General features: G+C 40.7%; 1 protein-coding gene across 6 annotated transcripts in view; it reads right to left on the bottom strand.

Annotated features, from left to right (window-relative positions):
* Positions 1–18,144, bottom strand: part of CHD6 (chromodomain helicase DNA binding protein 6) — a 203,653-nt gene that overhangs the window by 143,340 nt on the left and 42,169 nt on the right. For all 6 annotated transcript variants that reach the window (XM_025470093.3, XM_035705853.2, XM_025470092.3 and 3 more), the window contains one exon: positions 5,336–5,391. In XM_025470093.3, the coding sequence (XP_025325878.1) occupies positions 5,336–5,368 (33 nt within the window). In that variant the 5' untranslated portion in view covers positions 5,369–5,391. The remainder of the gene's footprint in view (positions 1–5,335; positions 5,392–18,144) is intronic.

Here is an 18,144-nt window from a genome sequence, read left to right on the forward strand (position 1 = left end):
TCCCTCTTGCCAAGTCCTAGAATCTGTCATTCCAGTCCCCATCTCTATTACTGTATTTTTGCGTTTAAAACCTGGGGGGCGAGGAGAGGGGGGATGACACTTTTTCTTATGATATTTCAAGAGTCTCAAAGATTTTAGCTTCTCCAAATCTGCAAAGTCAATCTAAATCTTGTTAATTCCAGGCAGTAACAAAAACTGGGGGCAGGTAGATTATGAAATTTAAATGCAGACAGAAAAGAGTAAGAAGGAAAGAGAGAAAACAATACTTAGTAAGTACCTTGCCTGCCTTCTAATAATGCGTCCCATGTGACCATTCGCATCCACAGGTCCAGCAACAGATACATTTCATCTTTTCCTCCACAGGATGCTTTTAAAGGTTCCCTTATTTAGGCTACATAATCCTAGTTTCATCCATCATACTTCGTATGAAATGAGTCAGTGTTCTTTTACTATCCTGGTCACCGTGCTCTGCCTTCTCAAGTATATTTCAGAACACAGAATGACTTAGGACAACAATAGAATATCTGTCAATGTATGTCAAAAGATGGAGAAAAGCATTCAATGCTCAGATTTCTTTTTCTTTGGAGGAGGGAGAATTTGGGTAAGGTCCACTTTAAGTCCTTTTGAAACATGAATCCAGGATGAGGGTGTTTAAAATCTTGGTTGTATTAAGCAATTTACTAACACTCCATCTTCAGGTATGTTGAAAAGGCCCTCCAGTGACTGCCAAATGGAAGATCTGACTGGCATTAGCCCTTATCTTAAGATCTTCTGCAGTGTGATGCTGAAAAGTCTAAGATACGAATTATTTATTCATCCATATGATCAATTTTGCTATTCTCTCTTTCACTATTCTGAGTTGTGGGTCATTATTTGGTGGTCTATACTGGTGGTACATGCCATCCTAGGGATGGGAGTTCTCACCTATCCCCAATAGAGCACAGCTGAGACCACTTCTTTTGGGAATGTGGTGCCCAGCTAAATGCATCATGCCACTTTTTTTTTCATTATGATTTTATTTATTTATTTAGAGGGAAAGTACAAGTGAGGGGAGAGGCAGAGGCAAAGAACGAATCTCAAGCAGACTCCCTGCTGAGTGCAGAGCCCAATGCAGGGCTTGATCCCCTAACCCAGAGACCAATGACCTGAGCCAAAATCGCCTGGCTCAGGTCACCTGGGCATCCCAATCCACCATGCTTCTTATGTTAGTTTATTTTGGTCACCACCCAAAATGTAGCACTCCACACTCCAGGGCTTTCCACTCTCCTTTACTATCATATGCTTCACCTTTCCAAACCCACCCACATATTACTCTCTGCCCTCCCAAACTTTACTCCTGGGTCCTCTGAAACAACTTGACTAAAACTTGGCTCTACTCAGAAGACAACATCTTTTTAAAACACTCTGAGAGTCTTTGGTGGGACTGACATGCCCCAAACCTCCATACTCCCCAGTTCCAGAGCGTCACTCTTCGACCTGCAATGCAGAGAAGCCTGGCTCTTTTGAGGTATATGCCATTCCCCTACTGCAACTGCCTGTTTGTAACCAGACTAAACTTTCTTAAGAAAAAAAACCTAACTTTTAGTCAATTTTGTAGCTGGCCTAAAGCAGACCCTCAAATATTTCTTGATGAATAACTGCTGGAAAAACTCAACAAATATTTGTTTAGTAAATAAATTATATCCATATTCACTCTAGAGAAGGAAACCTGGTCTAACAATACGAAGGTCTTTGAGATTCCCAGCGTTTATCTGAAGAAAACTCTTCCTGCCCCACCTTTTCATTTTCTAGAAGTCTTAGAAAGAGGGGCTCTACTGATCTGATTTTTGGTCGTGGAGTTTGGAGAGCAGGTTCTCTCCTGATTACTGCAAGTCTCGGTTAACCTTCTGGTCAAGCTCCAAATTTTAATCCTACTCATAGTATTACCTATTCCTATTGTACTTGTGCTCATAAACTATCCTCTACAGCGGATATATGTACCAAAAACCTCTTACCCATAAAATATATCAAATAATATTAACTACATTTTCCATTTCTCTCAGTACCATGCAAGGAATTGGGATGAATAAAAACCAGTATTTACTTACTATGGGTTTGTTACCACTAACACCAGATTTCGTCCCCTTACAAAGGAACAGTTCTAGCTGTTCGATACATCAGTAGTGCTACAATGGTTTTCAGTGACTGGAGTTCACATTTTATTCCTTTGGCAAAATGTTTTTCTACCTAACATTGCTTAGTGTTCTGAGGGATTAAGATGTATATATATTTCTTAGCAGAAGTTTATTCTTTAATATAGATAAAAGACTATAGCACCCAAGTGACTTATTTTTTAAAGTTTTATTAAAGTCTATTTTTCTTGCATCACTTCTTTAGGCAATACAAAGTCAATCTCTAAACCCTTTGTCCTTGGTACACTACTCCTGTTATGCCCTTTCTGGTTAATAAGAAGTATGATTATTTATTACAAAGTTCTGATTAACTTGTAGAATCTTTCATCTCAGTTTAATTTACCTTGATAAAACTTTGGACAAGGAAATGTGGATTTTTTAAGATTGGAATGTATTTTACATATCATTTTCCTCCAGAGAAGAGAAAAATGAATTCACAGGAATGAGAGTTTTTAAAGAGCAGACATTTTATTTGCTGTTACTTCTAACACCTTTTAGAAACACAGTAAGGAAAAGGACAAAGTCTGATGGTTAATTTTCTTATTCTACTGGATGATTTCCTTGCCACTGACACACTGAATGCCAAGCATTTGATGAGCTACCCCATTTAATCCAACACCTTGTGAGGCATGCACGATTACTCCCATTCAAGTGATAGAAAAACAGGCTGAACTTGTCCAAAGTTAGATGGGGAAGTGGTCATTCCAATCCTATTCTACCAAAGTCTCTGTCAGGCAATAAACACTATATATATGATCAATCCTGGTACCTATGGATTCCTTTGGCATGAACCTAAGTTTCTATTTCCATGCCAGGCAGTTCAGTCATCATTATGGTCTATCAACTGTACCTAGAAGAGAAGCAGGATCAATTCCTTCTGAAAGTGACTCCACTTAATTAACTTACTCCTCTACCATAGCTAATACTAACTTCTAAGTAGAAACCCCACCCTATTCATCAGTATTACTATCTGAACAAAACTCAGCTAATGAAGACTATACAACAGCTGGCCGACAGACTGGTAATATGAACCAGTAAAATCTCAAGAGAAAGAAACATGAATTTATGTTGGTGTAATTTGGGTAAAGAGCTTCTTAGTGAAAGAGGTGCCTGGCTGGCTCAGTTGGAGGAGCATGTGACTCTTGAACTAGGGGTAGTGAGGTCAAGCCCCATGCTGGATGCAGAGATTACTTTTTTTAAAAAAGGAGTATTTTTACTGAAATAAAAGCTTATCTTAAAGAATGTTTAGAACATTAAATATGCAGAATGTTTTAAGAAATATAGATCTGCCCATGTTTTGTAAATGATAGTTTTGAAGGCTTGGGGTTTTCTTCAGTAATGTGTTCTCTTTTTAATTTTTTTTTTTTAAGATTTATTTTATTTTAGAGAGAGAGAGAGCGAGCATGAGCAGGGGGGAGGGGCAAAGGCAGAGGAAGAAGAAGAAGCAGGCTCCCCATTGAGCTGGGAGCCCTATGCAGGGCTGGATTCCAGGACTCTGAGATCATGACCTGAGCCAAAGGCAGATGCTTCGCCTGAGCCACCCAGGTGCCCTAATGTGTGTGGTTTTTTTTTAAGATTTTATTTATTTATTTATTCATAGAGACAGAGAGAGAGAGAGGCAGAGACACAGGCAGAGGGAGAAGCAGGCTCCATGCAGGGAGCCAGACGCGGGACTCGATCCTGGGTCTCCAGGATCACACCCTGGGCTGCAGGTGGCGCTAAACCACTGTGCCACCAGGGCTGCCCTAATGTGTTCTTTTTAACAGAGATTTTAATATTCTAACAGGTAGATGTGCCATGATTTAAAAAGTCCCCTTTTTGATGGACATGTAGGTTCCTTTCCATTTTTGCTGCTATAAAGAAAGCTGCAGTGAAACCTTTGTTCATCCAGATAACACTTGTCTGAGTATCTCCATAGGATAAATTCCTGGCAGATAGAATTGCATTCTCTGTAGTGTTTGTCTACCAGCTGATGACACTAGAGAGTCAGGATAGGAAGAGAAATCAGTGTGTGGAGAGTAGTCATCGCTCTTCCTGTTAAGAATTGGCAGCAGATAAGTCAATTATTTCCTCAATTTGTTTTGGTTTGGTTTCACAAGGACATATCCACTGGGACAGAACAGAGAATAATCCTTGTAACCATATCCCTAGGTCACCCTGTTTCTGACTAGTCAGTGCTTCCTAGAAGCAGAGAGCAAAGTGGCTGATTCTACCCAACCTCATTGCACAGAGTCTCACTCAGGGAAAGGCAGGGGTTCAGACCTTCCCAGTTACCAGACTGTCACTCAATTCTATAAAAGGAAAACCAGCCCATCAGAGATAGCCTGTTTTGAAGAGACAGAGGCAAGTCCCCATTCTCTCGTCCTTGAGCCATACTGGGTGGGGTCTCTGGGTTCCTTTGAATATGGAACCACCGGGTACACAGAAGGACCAACTAAGGAAAAGATTTTGGCAGGATGGGTCACACAGGTCAAATGTTTTTATCAATTCTCCTCCCCTTCAAGAAACCAAATGCCCAATAGTTGATGTTCGCATCCTTCTAATTAGTTCACTATTTTGTCTAGGAGGAACTTCCACAGATCATAAGGAGTATGAATTTTCTGAATGAGAATGCTTTTAGATTAACCTAACATCCAAAATAATAAATGCATAAACTATAAAGAATTGACCATATCTCTATAAAAACTTGGAAAGCTGTTCCAAGGGAAGAAAAATTTCTCTTCCACATATCTAATTTTGAATAACATTTTGACTTACAGTTTTCATTATACTTATTTCTATATGGAGCGGACCTGAGCACAAGAGCACTCAGTGACCATGTGGAGAATGGGAAAAAGCACCAGCAGGCTAACCCCCAGAGGCTAAGAGGTAAGTCCTAACTGCCAGTAACTGCTCCTAATAAAGAAGCACCAGGCAGTGTACGCTGGATGCATTCACTTAAAAGATATGGGGATCCCTGGGTGGCTCAGTGGTTTAGCACCTGCCTTTGGCCCAGGGCGTGATCCTGGAGTCCCAGATCGAGTCCCACGTCGGGCTCCCGGCATGGAGCCTGCTTCTCCCTCCTCCTGTGTCTCTGCCTCTCTCTCTTTCTCTCTCTCTATGTCTATCATAAATAAATAAATCTTAAAAAATATTAAAAAAAAAAAAGATATGTGATCACTTACCTGCTTCTCTTTCTTTTGTATTTTCATTATCATCTATTGAAGGAAGATACTTATCTCTGTAAAACATAAAGAAAAGGCAAAAATTATAGTAAAATTCAAAATAAAACATTTAAGGTGGTCTCAGGATTAACTGTGACACATGAGGCAAACACAGAGTAGAGGCTGCTTCTACAGAACATAGAACACAATAACCTGTGTAATGGGTCAACGCCCCCCACCCCCAGAGCATGGTCCTAACCCTACCTAATCTTACCTAACCCTAATTTATTGCTTCAGCTGGGTAGAATCAAAAAGATACTATCTTTGTAGATAAAATAAGTTATAAAAGATGCTGGCATATTAAATTACAAAGGAAACTAAAAGAAGAATCTTAAATAACGATGTGACTATACTGAGGGGAGTTGAAAGAGAGAGGGCAGGGCAGTCCAGGTGGCTCGGCGGTTTAGCGCTGCCTTCAGCCCAGGGCCTGATCCTGGAGAAGAGGATCGAGTCCCATATCGGGGATCGAGTCTCGCATCAGGCTCCCTGCATGGAGCCTGCTTCTCCTTCTGCCTGTGTCACTGCCTCTCTCTCTCTCTCTGTGTCTCTCATGAATAAATAAATAAAATCTTAAGAAATAAAAAAGAAAAGAAAGAGAGGGGGCAAAAACAAACAAAGTCCTCATTTCTCCTGGAAGGAAATCAATAAATCATGTCACAACTGATAAATCGAGAAATAGGAATATATACAATTAAAAAAGGGAGTTAGAAGTAGTTTTCCTGAAGGCCAGAGAGGGAATCTTGTAGGAGACAGGACAGGTCATTCTTGCATTTCATCACATGCCTCCTTTTATTATTTGGTGTTTTAAACTATGTGCATATGTTACTTGACAAAATAAGCTCCATTCCAGTATTTAGTATGAGTTTTAAGTGACTGATTTTACTGTACCCATATTTAAGCCCCATCTCCACCTAACCATAATGCTCATGACGACACTGAACTTTTTCTCATAAATGACTTTTGAGTAGCACAGCAGTTAGAGCCCAGCACTGGAGGCTCAGAAACACTTTGAGGCATCCTAGGAACCAGAAAAAACCCTAGCCTAAGGAATCTGGAATTTGGGGCTGCCTGAATTACTAACTAGTAGTACTATCTGAGGTCTACAGCTCTCATGTATGAACCAGGGAGGGATCCCAGAATTTCAGCTTCCAGGTCTCATGTTTACTGTGCACTTTTGATTTCCTGGACAGCCCACAAAGCTACAGAACATCGCTCCCTCAGGAAACCATTCCAGGAGCACATTGTTATCCTTATGTTCAGAATTATTTCTTATATCCAAATGAATGTGATGTGCAGGCAGTAAGCAGAACTTGAAGATTAAAATGTGACAGATTGTTCTTTAAGTTAGTTCATGATGAGTTTGATGCAACTGAGAAAAAGGAAGGATTTGTGATTCTTGGGGCCACAATTATAATTTATCGGTTTAATATCTGTCCACTTGGTGTTTTTCTCCCAGAGTCTGAGGGGTTTTCTGTAAGAAGAACCATAAAATGCTATCAGCACTTTACTTACAAACAGCATAGCATCCAAAGAGCTAACACACTGCAAAGCGGTCAGACTCACCGGGAAACAAAGGAAGGTACAGAAGAATTGGCCAAATCAAGAGAAGGGTAAGTCAAATTAGTAAATGATGATTCTAAGAACTGCTGCGAGGATCAGCATTTGATACAACAAGGATTCACTTCAAAAGAAACCCGTAAAAAAAATAAAATAAAATAAAATAAAATAAAATAAAATAAAATAAAATAAAATAAAAAAAAAAAAAAAAAAAAAGAAACCCGTGAATTCCACAGTAGTAATAAGTGCTCTGAATCAGGGCAGTTAAGAGAATTTTATCCCTAACCTTCATCCTAGTGGAGTCAGTTCTAGGTAATGTTAGTACAAATTTATCTCCTTTATCTGTCAACTTCAAATGATCAGACCCTAGAAAACAAAGATTCTCAGCCATCACAAATGGCTACAAATTTTGAAATGAAGAAAAAGGTGGAAAAATAAATTCCAGGTAATAAAAAAGTACATGTGTCTAATTATTGATTAGACACATGTACTCAAAATTCTGCTCAACAAAAGGAAAATCAATCATTTAAAAAAATACAGAAAATCCTACCAATGTCAATACAAATTACCTTTTAATATCTAAAGAATAAGTATAATGCAGCAGAGCCATCAAAGCACAACTTCTGATTAAGTACAACAAACTAGCATGCAAATAAATTTGCAGGGCCACAGCACTGCCAGGAATGTGGGAAAAACAGGTCCAACTTACCATTGCTAATAGCACTTCCCTAATTGTTTCAACCTTTCTGAAGAGTATTCAGGCAAGGTGCCACTAGATCTATAAACTGTTGAGTCCTTTTATCTGCCAATTCTACTTTAAGGAATACATCCCAAGAAATAAGCCAACAGGAAATAGAGCTGGGCATGGAGGAAGCTCAAGGAAGAGGTGGGAAGTGTGAACATCCCAGTAAAGCCCAGGAAATGGAGGTGGCCACAAGGGTCACAGGCCTACCAGCCCTAGGGCCTGTGTCATCACAGGACCTGCACACATCAGAGAAGGAAGAGAAACACAAGCTGGAAAGACTGGGGAAGAGGTGGGCTCACCCAAATGTGGCTTGATTTTGATTACCCAGCAAAAAGAAAGCTTGAAGAAAAAGAGGTGGTGACTGACTCTAAACCAAATCTCCCCACCACCAATTTGTTCACAGGCAAGATACTATTGCCAGTACCTTTACTGATATTCATGCTGCATAGGTAACCCCACCCCATCCTCTGAAAGAGAGAACGTGTGTGTGAGATCTGAGTGGGAATGATGTTACTCTAAGAATAACTGCTCTAGTTCACTAGATGTGAGCTTTGACAAACCTCACATTATTACTGTGAAATCACTTACAGCACTCTGTGGATCACCACGCACCAGCACCCTACAAAATGGCAGATGTCATCAACAACAGCAGTAGGCGTTCAATAAGCATTTATCTACTTTTATTTCTCCAAATAGTATCTAATAATTTACAAAGCACTCTCTCAAGTTACCTCTACTTTTTTACCTCTCTTTTATGGTACTTGTTTAAAAAATATAAAACTAGGGCAGCCTGGGTGGCTCAGCGGTTTAGTGCCGCCTTCAGCCCAGGGTGTGATCCTGGAGACTCGGGATCAAGTCCCACATCGGGCTCACTGCATGGAGCCTGCTTCTCCCTCTGCCTCTGTCTCTGCCTCTCAATCTCTCTGTGTCTCTCATGAATAAATAAATAAAATCTTAAAATATATATATATATATATATATATATATGTATATATATATAAAACTAAAACTATGCAATCTTTTTGCAAAGCTGAATTTTACATAGCAGGAATGGATGAACAAATATAACCCAAAGCATGTACTTCTGTTGCAGTGCTGCCATCACTCAAAAGTTGTGATTAGGGACACCTAGGTGGCTCAGTGGTTGTGCACCTGCCTTGGGCTCAGGGCATGATCCTGGGGTCCTGGGATCAAGTCCCACATTGGGCTCCCTGCATGGAGCCTGCTTCTCCCTCTGCCTGTGTGTCTCTGCCTCTCTCTCTGTCTCTCATGAATAAGTAAGTAAGTAAATAAAGAAAGAAAGAATAAAAATTTTTTTTAAAGTTGTGATTAGATCCTTTGGGCTCAATAAAGAACAAAGTAACTTCAGAGTCCCACAACTTAATTAGAAAGATAATACAGACATATTCTGCAATACCTAACTGTGTGGGCAAACCAGGAAATTTGTCAACAGGGGGAAAAATAATATGTATGATTTATGAATTAAATGAAAACTGACAGGATGCCTGCTCTCCTCACTGCATTTCAGTGCTTATGTATGAATGTAGCATTTAATTACCTTCAGGGGAAAAAAATTACCTTCAGGAGACAAGCTGCTAATAATGTAAAAAGCAAACAATATAAAAATTACTATTCCTTCTTACACTCACTCACCCACCTGACAATGCTTCTATTAAGAAAAATGGGTGCCAGGTTTCAATGTAACATTTTTTTTTAAGATTTTATTTATTTATTCATGAGAGACATACACAGAGAGAGAGAGAGAGAAGAGAGAGAGAGAGAGAGGCAGAGACACAGCAGAGGGAGAAGCAGGCTCCATGCAGGGAGCCCCACGCGGGACTTGATCCCAGGACTCCAGGATCACGCCCTGGGCCAAAGGCAGGCGCTAAACCACTGAGCCACCCAGGGATCCCCCAATGTAACATTTTGAAAGTTACTTTTTTTTATTACTATCTCTCTCTCCAGTTCAAAAATTCTGCAACGGTGCCTGTGCCATTTCCAGTTCCCCTGTGCTCTGTTTTGGACACTTAAAACATAAAAATAAAACATCAGGTACACACTATTCTACCATTCATTCAGAAATTATTTATATTTACTATGCTTTGAGAATTCTGCCTTCTAAACAATCCCTGCTCAGTCCCAGGGGTCTATTTTATTTCAAGAGCATGTGTTTTCACAAACACAAACAAGGGCACATTCACAAGGACAGCAGAAGACACATCTGATGGCAGGAAGAACAGGACCTTTGCTCTTAACAGGCTCCAGCCCTTGAACTCTCAGGCCCTTTGGGGCAAACAGGACATGGGAAGCAACTTTAACAATCAGGTACACCTCAGAGTTTCCACAGTGAATATGTATTTTTATAACCTAATTGCGCCCACCCTCAGCCCTGAGACTGGTTCTTTTTTTTTTTTTTTTTTTTAATTTATGATAGTCATACAGAGAGAGAGAGAGAGAGAGAGAGAGAGAGGCAGAGACACAGGCAGAGGGAGAAGCAGGCTCCATGCACCGGGAGCCCGATGTGGAGATTCGATCCCGGGTCTCCAGGATCGCGCCCTGGGCCAAAGGCAGGCGCCAAACCGCTGCACCACCCAGGGATCCATCCCCCTGAGACTGGTTCTTAAGAACCACTTTGACAACCGCAGGTGCAAATAAGGCAATCCCATGCTACTGCTCAGTGGGGATTTTAGAAGAGCAAGGAACTGAACACAGGGAGTAACAACTCACTTGGGGAAGAGTTAATGACAAAGGCAGGCGGGGCTTGGGTAGTGCCACCTTCCTTACATCCCCCACCAAGCACCCCTTACCAAGACTCCTGACAAACATTCTGGACCACAGAGAGGGTCCACAGCAGGTAAGGCAGCCCTCAATTTCTCACTTCCCCACTCTGGCACCCTCCACAAACCGCACAAATTTTTATCTGTCTGTCACTAGGCTTGTGGCAATCTACAGGACGATGACAGCAAAAGTGTGAAGTGCCAAAAAGCAGTGTAAATCCAGGCTCTAATAATGATTAGCCAGGTAAAACCTCTTCCTGCAAAATGGTGACAATGCTTATCTCACAGGGTTTCAGGAGAATTAAAAGGGATGAGAATCTCCAGTGTGTGTCACATGGGAAACGTTAGCTACATGGCAGCCACTGGTGTTGCTTATCCCACGCTTCCCTCCAGCGTCGGAGGAAGGTGGCTCTCTCTTGAAGACAATTAACCCTTCCATCAATACTTGGGATCCATCCTCTCTCCTCTCCCACTTCTCAATCTGAGCTCAGACTCTGGATTACTGTGCAGTTTAGCCCTTCCTCATTTCACTCAGGTCTCTCTCCTCAAATGTCACCTCGTCAGTGATGTCCTTCCTAACCACTCCACAGAAAACATACCTCTGCCCCCAGCCTGTCCCCATTCTCTATGCTCCTACTTTAGTTTTCTTTCTGGCACTTATTACTACCTGATATTACACGTTGATTATACATTTATTACCTGTGCAACACGTGCACACATGTACACAAACGTGAGCCTTCTTTTGTTCATGCTGTACTCTGAGTATGGAACGGACCTGGCTTATAACAGTAAACATGTGCTGAATGGAAGAATCATTTCCACTCCTTATTACTAAACCTCTCTCTATGTTCTCTGCTCAACAAAGAAACAAGTTAAACTTGATCCTAGAATAGTAACTATACTAACAAATCCCTGCCACACCTATATTTTCTCTTCCCATGTTACTTCCTAACTGCTCTTAACAATGATTCCCTAGGTATTTTTAGACTCTATTCTATTTTCCTTGCAGCATTTTAAATCATGGACCTTTTCCTCCTCTTAATTCTCATCCCACTGGCATCTTGGAGGGCATCCTCTGCTGATTTTCCTCTGATTGCAGGCTTCCAAAGCTCAGTGCCCTCCCTGGCATCTCCTATTATAAGGCCTATTAAATGTCAGTGTCCCCAGGGTTTGTACACTGTTACTACCCCCAGGACTTGCTGAGTTCTCTACTCAGTTGCCAAACTTCATCTCTCTACACCATGACCACTGTACATTCCCAAATCCAAGCCCTCCTCTAGACCTCCAAGTGGACACAGCCAACCATATTTTGGCCAGTTCCAATTAGGTGTTCCACAGATTGCACCAAAAATCCACAATTCTTTCAAAATCAAATTCCATACCACCTTTACACACATAGATACTTGCTCCAATGTCCCCCCATCAGAGGCTAATGTCCCACTATCTGCCACCCAGCCAAGAATTCAGTCATCCTCAACTCCTTCAAAATTCCTGAATCCCCTGGCTCTTCTCCAGTCCACTTTAATTTATTCCTACTCTTTCTGGTCTTTTTTTTTTTAAACTTGAAATAGCCTCCCAAGTGCCTTTATTCTTCATGCCTCCTACCCTCATCTCATCCCTCATTGTACCAAGAGTATGTCTTCCTAAAGTGTAAAGAAAATGAAATTGTATCTCTGTAGTGTCTTCAGAAAGAAATACAAATTCCTCACAATACAGGGCCCTGCATAAGCAATCTGGCCCCTGGTCATCTCTTGCTCTGATATCACCTTCCCGCATTCATCCAGCTATCCTGAGCACTTGCGGGTTCTGAAACCAGCACTGTTCGACAGATCTTTGTTCAAGCTATGTCTCCATCTCCATCTGGAAAATCCTTCCACTGTCCTTCCTCTCCGGTCTCATCCTTCAAAACTCTATTCTGGTGTCATGTTCTTGGGGCTGTCTAACCTAACTTCCCTAAACACTGAAAACATCTTGTGAAAAGCAGTAAATTATAGTAGCTGTATCACCATGATATCATCTCTTCCCATTTTCCCTGTCTGCGCATGCCATCAGCTGTTAAGTGGTTACGTATCCTCTGGGAAGGAACTCCGTTCTGTCCTATCAAGATTGATACTTGGGCTTCTGAATGATTACCTACAAGATGAGTGAGTGAATAAATGGGAAAGCTCAGAAAATGCTTTGAGCTCCTGTTTTCTTCATCGTAACTAGTGGGCTCTGTCTTTTTTCCTTTTCTGTTTATTCTGTTCTCTGAGTCCAATCAAATTTCTCAGTATTCTTCATTCATTCTTTTGCCAAGTAATCCAAGTACTTAGCTCAAGAATTCAACAGTCTACAGGTGCCTGGGTGGCTCAGTGGGTTAAGTGTTCCACTCTTGGTTTTGGCTCAGGTCTATTCTATTGGCTTCTTCCTGTAATAGGAGGTGGTAAATATTTTTATAATGGACAGATAATAAATATTTTAGGCTCTACAGGCCATATGATCTCTGTTGCAACAATTCAATTGTAGCATGAAAATAGCCACAGACAATATGCAAATGAATGGGTCTGGCTGTGTTCTAAAAAACTTTATTTACAAAAACAGATAATATCCTGTTATAGAAGATGGAAGTATTAGCTTCCCAATATGCTTATTATCATCATTATTTATTAAATCAATATCTAATTCACAGTGAAACCATGAAGTATATTGTGCTAAGAAAAATTTGTGTAATTTTTTTCCGTACAGATAGTAAATACCTCATTTTTTTTTTCAAAGATTTTATTTCTTTTAGAGAGAGTGCACCTGTGCACACATTGGGGGAGGGGGTGGAGGGAAGGGAGGGAGGATCTCCAGCAAACTCCACCCTGACCATGTAGCCTGATGTAGGGCTCGATTCCACAAGCACGACCTGAGCCAAAACCAAGTGTAGGACACTTACCTGACTGAGCCACCCAGGCATTCCAATAAGTACCTCATTTTAAAACCTGTGTTTTTCTATGAATCACTGACTTATCTCAAAATGCTCTTTTCAATCAGAAAAAAACATTTTAATTCCTAATCTGATGATAAAAATCAACTTGCTTGATAAGAATCACTATTAAGGGCAGTAAGTAGTAGAAGAAAGCCAGGTACAACCAGAACTATATTAAATATCACACCGCAAAGTAAAACCTGACTGTACTTTTTTGTTTATCATTAGACCACATGCCATCATGTCAACTGACCCAGCTCAGGAACGATCAAATCAGTGAACTCAAGATTGAAGAAACAAATCTTCTAACAATAGAGCTCAAAGTTCAGAGCCCTGAAAATTCAATCTATAATCTTATGGGGGAGGACAAAGGGCTTAACAAATAATACTCCATGTTCACTCTCAAGAGGCCTCCACAAGCAACATAAGACCTTGACTTGTTACACTTTAATGCCTTTTTGTGGGGAACAGTAATACCCATGGATAGGAATGAAGATATCTAAAGTTCTGAACACAAAGATTGTATGATGTGTGCAATTTATTCAATCTCCCTGGGTCTCAGTTTCTTCATTTGCAGAACAGGGACAAAAAAACACCTTTCGGGAGAGGAGATGGATGAGTTTTATTTTGGATAGGCTAAGTTTGAAGGAACAGGGAGGGAACTTAAAGCTCAGGCAACGCAATCCTTTTTTTTTAGGATAAGGAAACTAAGGGTCAAAGGAGTCTGATTGCCCAAAGGCTCACAATTATTCCAAAGCACGAGAATTGGATTTCCTGGGTTCCAATTCAGCTCTCAGCACTACATGGAGCTGCCTTGAGCAAATGAAAGGCAAAGGAAAACAGCACAATTGAGAGGTCGGGAGTTGGAGATGTTCTATTTGGGGTACTCAGAGAGTGGGCAGAGGTTAGACGGATATTCTATAGATAAAGTACAACAGTCTAGAAAAGGAAAAAAAGGAAAGCCCGTGTGTGGGGGCGGGGGGGGAAGCAGACTGCAGCAGAGGACAGTTTTGATCCATCCACGAGTTGAAGAGGAAGCAATTAAAACAGCTTGATAAAACTATCTTTCAAGAAGACCTGTTAAACACATTTTTAGAGAAGATGGATGGACCCACATACAAGGGAACAAAATATTTCATGAAGTAATTCATGATAAACAGATAAAATCTTCAGGGATATATAACTGCAAGGAATTCTTTATCTACTTTCATAATGTCTTCCATCTGAATTCTGAATTGTTACACAAAATTGTTTTGGAGTAATTTATAGGAAGGAATAAAGTCTATCTGACAGCTATCCAAGACAGTGGGGGAAACAAAGTAAACAGGTTAACAGAATTAATGCAAACAGACTGTAATACAAACAGTCCTCAGCAGAGTTTTTACTTTGGGATAATTAATAAAGGAAAATCACATTTTTATGATCATCCAGGCTCAACACTTTATTTTACAGGAACAAAAGAGCCAGCGCAAGTGCAAACATATCTGTAAACATCCAATCACCTACATTTTTCGAATTCCTAACACTAAAAAGATGGGCTTTCCCCCTACTTCTACCACTCTGCTGTATTCAAGTAAAATAAAGTGCCAAAATGTTTCCAAAGACCTTTTTTCTGTTGTGTAAAGACAAGTAATGGATTCTGAATCTGACACAAATTTCCTTACATTCCAGTTTTAAGGTAAAAATTCTGACACCTAACTTGCACATCCTACATGAAATCGTTGGCTGTACAACAAGGAGGAGGCTGCACCCGATGGAGTCCACAGCAACTTCAGCCCCTAAAAGCTGTTCAACTCTGGCACTTCCTGCCCTTCCCTTAAGGTCTAAGAATTTAATAGAAATCGAGAAGGATTTTAAAAGATGAAAGAAACAGTTCTCCAGTCTTCTCCCATCCTCAATTCCCCCTTCCTCAAATTCTCAAGAGAAGAGTGCTGTGATAAATGCAGAACCAGTCTGCAGTGGGGGCAGGGCAGGGGGTGGGTGGGTGGAGCTGTTATGGAAAGCAGGATGCTATATTATTAACACATATGTAAAAAGTTATTACAAAAGCAAGCACAGACAACACTGGCCGAATGACGAGGAAGGTGGCTGGCAACAGGGCTCTCTTGCCAATAAAATGCCCTGGTTCAGGACATTTTATCAGCCTGGGGGGCTCAGTGGTTGAGCATCTGCTTTCAGCTCAGGCTCAGGTTGTGATCTGGCATCCTGGGATATCCTGCATCAAGCTCCCAGCTTCTCCCTCTGCCTATGCCTCTGCCCCTCTCTGTCTCTCACAAATAAATAAAATCTTTCATAAAATAATTAATAAAATAAAATAAAATAAAATGCCCTGGTTCTCTGAATCTGGCAGTATGTCACTGAGGGCAGAAACTGTGAACAATAAGCAAAACAGTCAAGAAGCCACCTTAGGCAAATTTAAGCAAACTGACTAAACTCTGTTAAAACCATCTACATTATGTGTGGTTCACCTAACTACAAATTGGTTTAGATGTAGTCACATTAGCAAACCAACAAACTATTAAAACTACTGACTTCTAACAACTAACACCTAAGTAATTACTTACCTGTAAGTAAAACTCAACAGGACTATTTTAGGAGGACTGGTCTGAGATGTCAGAATCATGACAGAATGAGCAAGAAAACCACAGAGAAGAGCCTGTTAGTTTACTTGGCAAACAGTATCAATTCCCAGATCAAAAGACAACCGTTTTGAAATATAAGCTTAATACCCATAATCTTGTGCATATATTACATTATTTTTGTATTACCCATTCCAATGCTCTCTTCCATCATCAGCACTAAGAACTAGCTGTAGTGATGTGATTTCAAACTGTTCTCCATACAGATGACCAGTGTGGAGGTGAGAAAATTTCCAAACCACCACTCTGGAGTATATGTGCACAATGAGATTCATACCTTCAATCATGGCTACCCTTTCCTTAAGATGCTAAATTTGCAAATGAAGCGCTTTATTAGTGACATAGTGTAAGACCAGACTAGTAATACAATGAAGTAAAATAAAAGTCAGGATACTCATTTGCCTGGATATGAAATTCAAGTATCAGATCTTAAAGGCTCTATAGAATCCTAAAGGAGTTGGTGACAAAGCTGTATGTCACAGACAGTATAATAAAGACAGCCCTCAAAGAAAGGAATACAAAATAATAACCTTCCATAGGACCCAGGGACTGCATTAGATTCATCTTTGAGTCCTAAATGTCTAGGACAGGGCCTATGATACAGTAAATACCTATATATAGGCTGGATAAGTACATGTACTAAATTTACAAATGAAAGGCCCACTGGCTAGTTTCACTATTCTTACTATTTTATTCCCTTAACCCTCAAATAACTCAAGGTTAAAAAATACAAGGAAACAATTTTTGCAAGAGAATTATCCTAGGTTCTTAGCCTTTTGTGTTACATGTCTGTGGTGACTCTTACCCTAGCCAAACCCTCACTAGATAAGAGTACTACCAGCCACTCAAAGCTTAAAAACAACCTCCTATCCTATCAATGTGGAGATATCAAACTCTATACAGAAAAGGTGGTAATTCCAATTCTATTACTATTATTCACTTTAATTTGATTTCAAAACAACTGGGCTTTTATAAACAGCTGGCTCCACTTTAAAATTCACCCTGAATTCTATCCACAGTGAATTGCCAGAGTTTCTCAGCAACCTTTGCTTTCTGGGAATGTGATTCCTATCTAGATTCCAGGGCAGCCCCGGTGGCGGTGGCGCAGCGGTTTAGCACCGCCTGCATCCCAGGGCATGATCCTGGAGACCCGGGATCGAGTCCCGCATCGGGCTCTCTGCATGGAGCCTGCTTCTCCCTCTGCCTGTGTCTCTGCCTCTCTCTCTCTCTCTCTCTCTCTCTCTCTGCATCTCTATGAATAAAGAAATAAATAAAAATCTTAAAAAAAAAGATTCCATATCTGCCTCCTGGATCTGGGTTTGATTCCCAATTTGATGGCTTCCTCCCATTCTACACTCAGTTATTACTCCTGAACAAACTATTGTACTACACTGCTTCTTTTAGAGCTTTTAAAAGCCACACACTGAGTCTGTCCTATAACCACCAATTCCTGAACCAACCATCTATGGTTCCCATTATCATTAACTCCTACATGGAAGTAACCACGGTGGGCTTCCAAATCTCTCAGCCAGGAAAAAAGGGATCTGCTGATTTGTCAGTGGCTACAAGAGGAAGGGCATGTCATGAGGAAGATAAAAGCAAAGAAAATGCTTATAGAAAACAGTGGTATTTTACTTTACACTGTATCTGAAATGCCATAAAAAAAACTAAGAAGCTGCTGTTCAAAGATTTGGTAAGAATGGCAACAAAAGGAAGTGAAAGCTGCTCTACAGGTGGCCTCAGTTATTAACAATTTGATCTCAAATGAAAAGAAAGGTAGTCTGGTAATGAATATTTTTGCTGAATGAAATAGGCACCTGTTTTTCAACTTTAAGATGTACAACCCTTGGGACACCTGGGTGGCTCGTCTGGTTAAGTGTATTCCTTGGGCTCACGTCATGATCCTAGGGTCCTGGGATCCAGACCCCCATCAGGTTCTGCTCAGAGGGTCGTCTGCTCCTCCCTCTGCCCCTCCCTTACTCGTGCTCTCTGTCAGATAAATAAATGAAACCTTAAAAGAGGGACGCCTGGGTGGCTCGGTGGTTGAGCATCTGCCCTTGGCTCAGGGCCTAAGCCTGGATCCCGGGATAGAGTCCCATATC

The sequence above is a fragment of the Canis lupus genome, chromosome 24 (assembly GCF_003254725.2).
Source record: "Canis lupus dingo isolate Sandy chromosome 24, ASM325472v2, whole genome shotgun sequence".
Classification (NCBI taxonomy): Eukaryota; Metazoa; Chordata; class Mammalia; order Carnivora; family Canidae; genus Canis; species Canis lupus.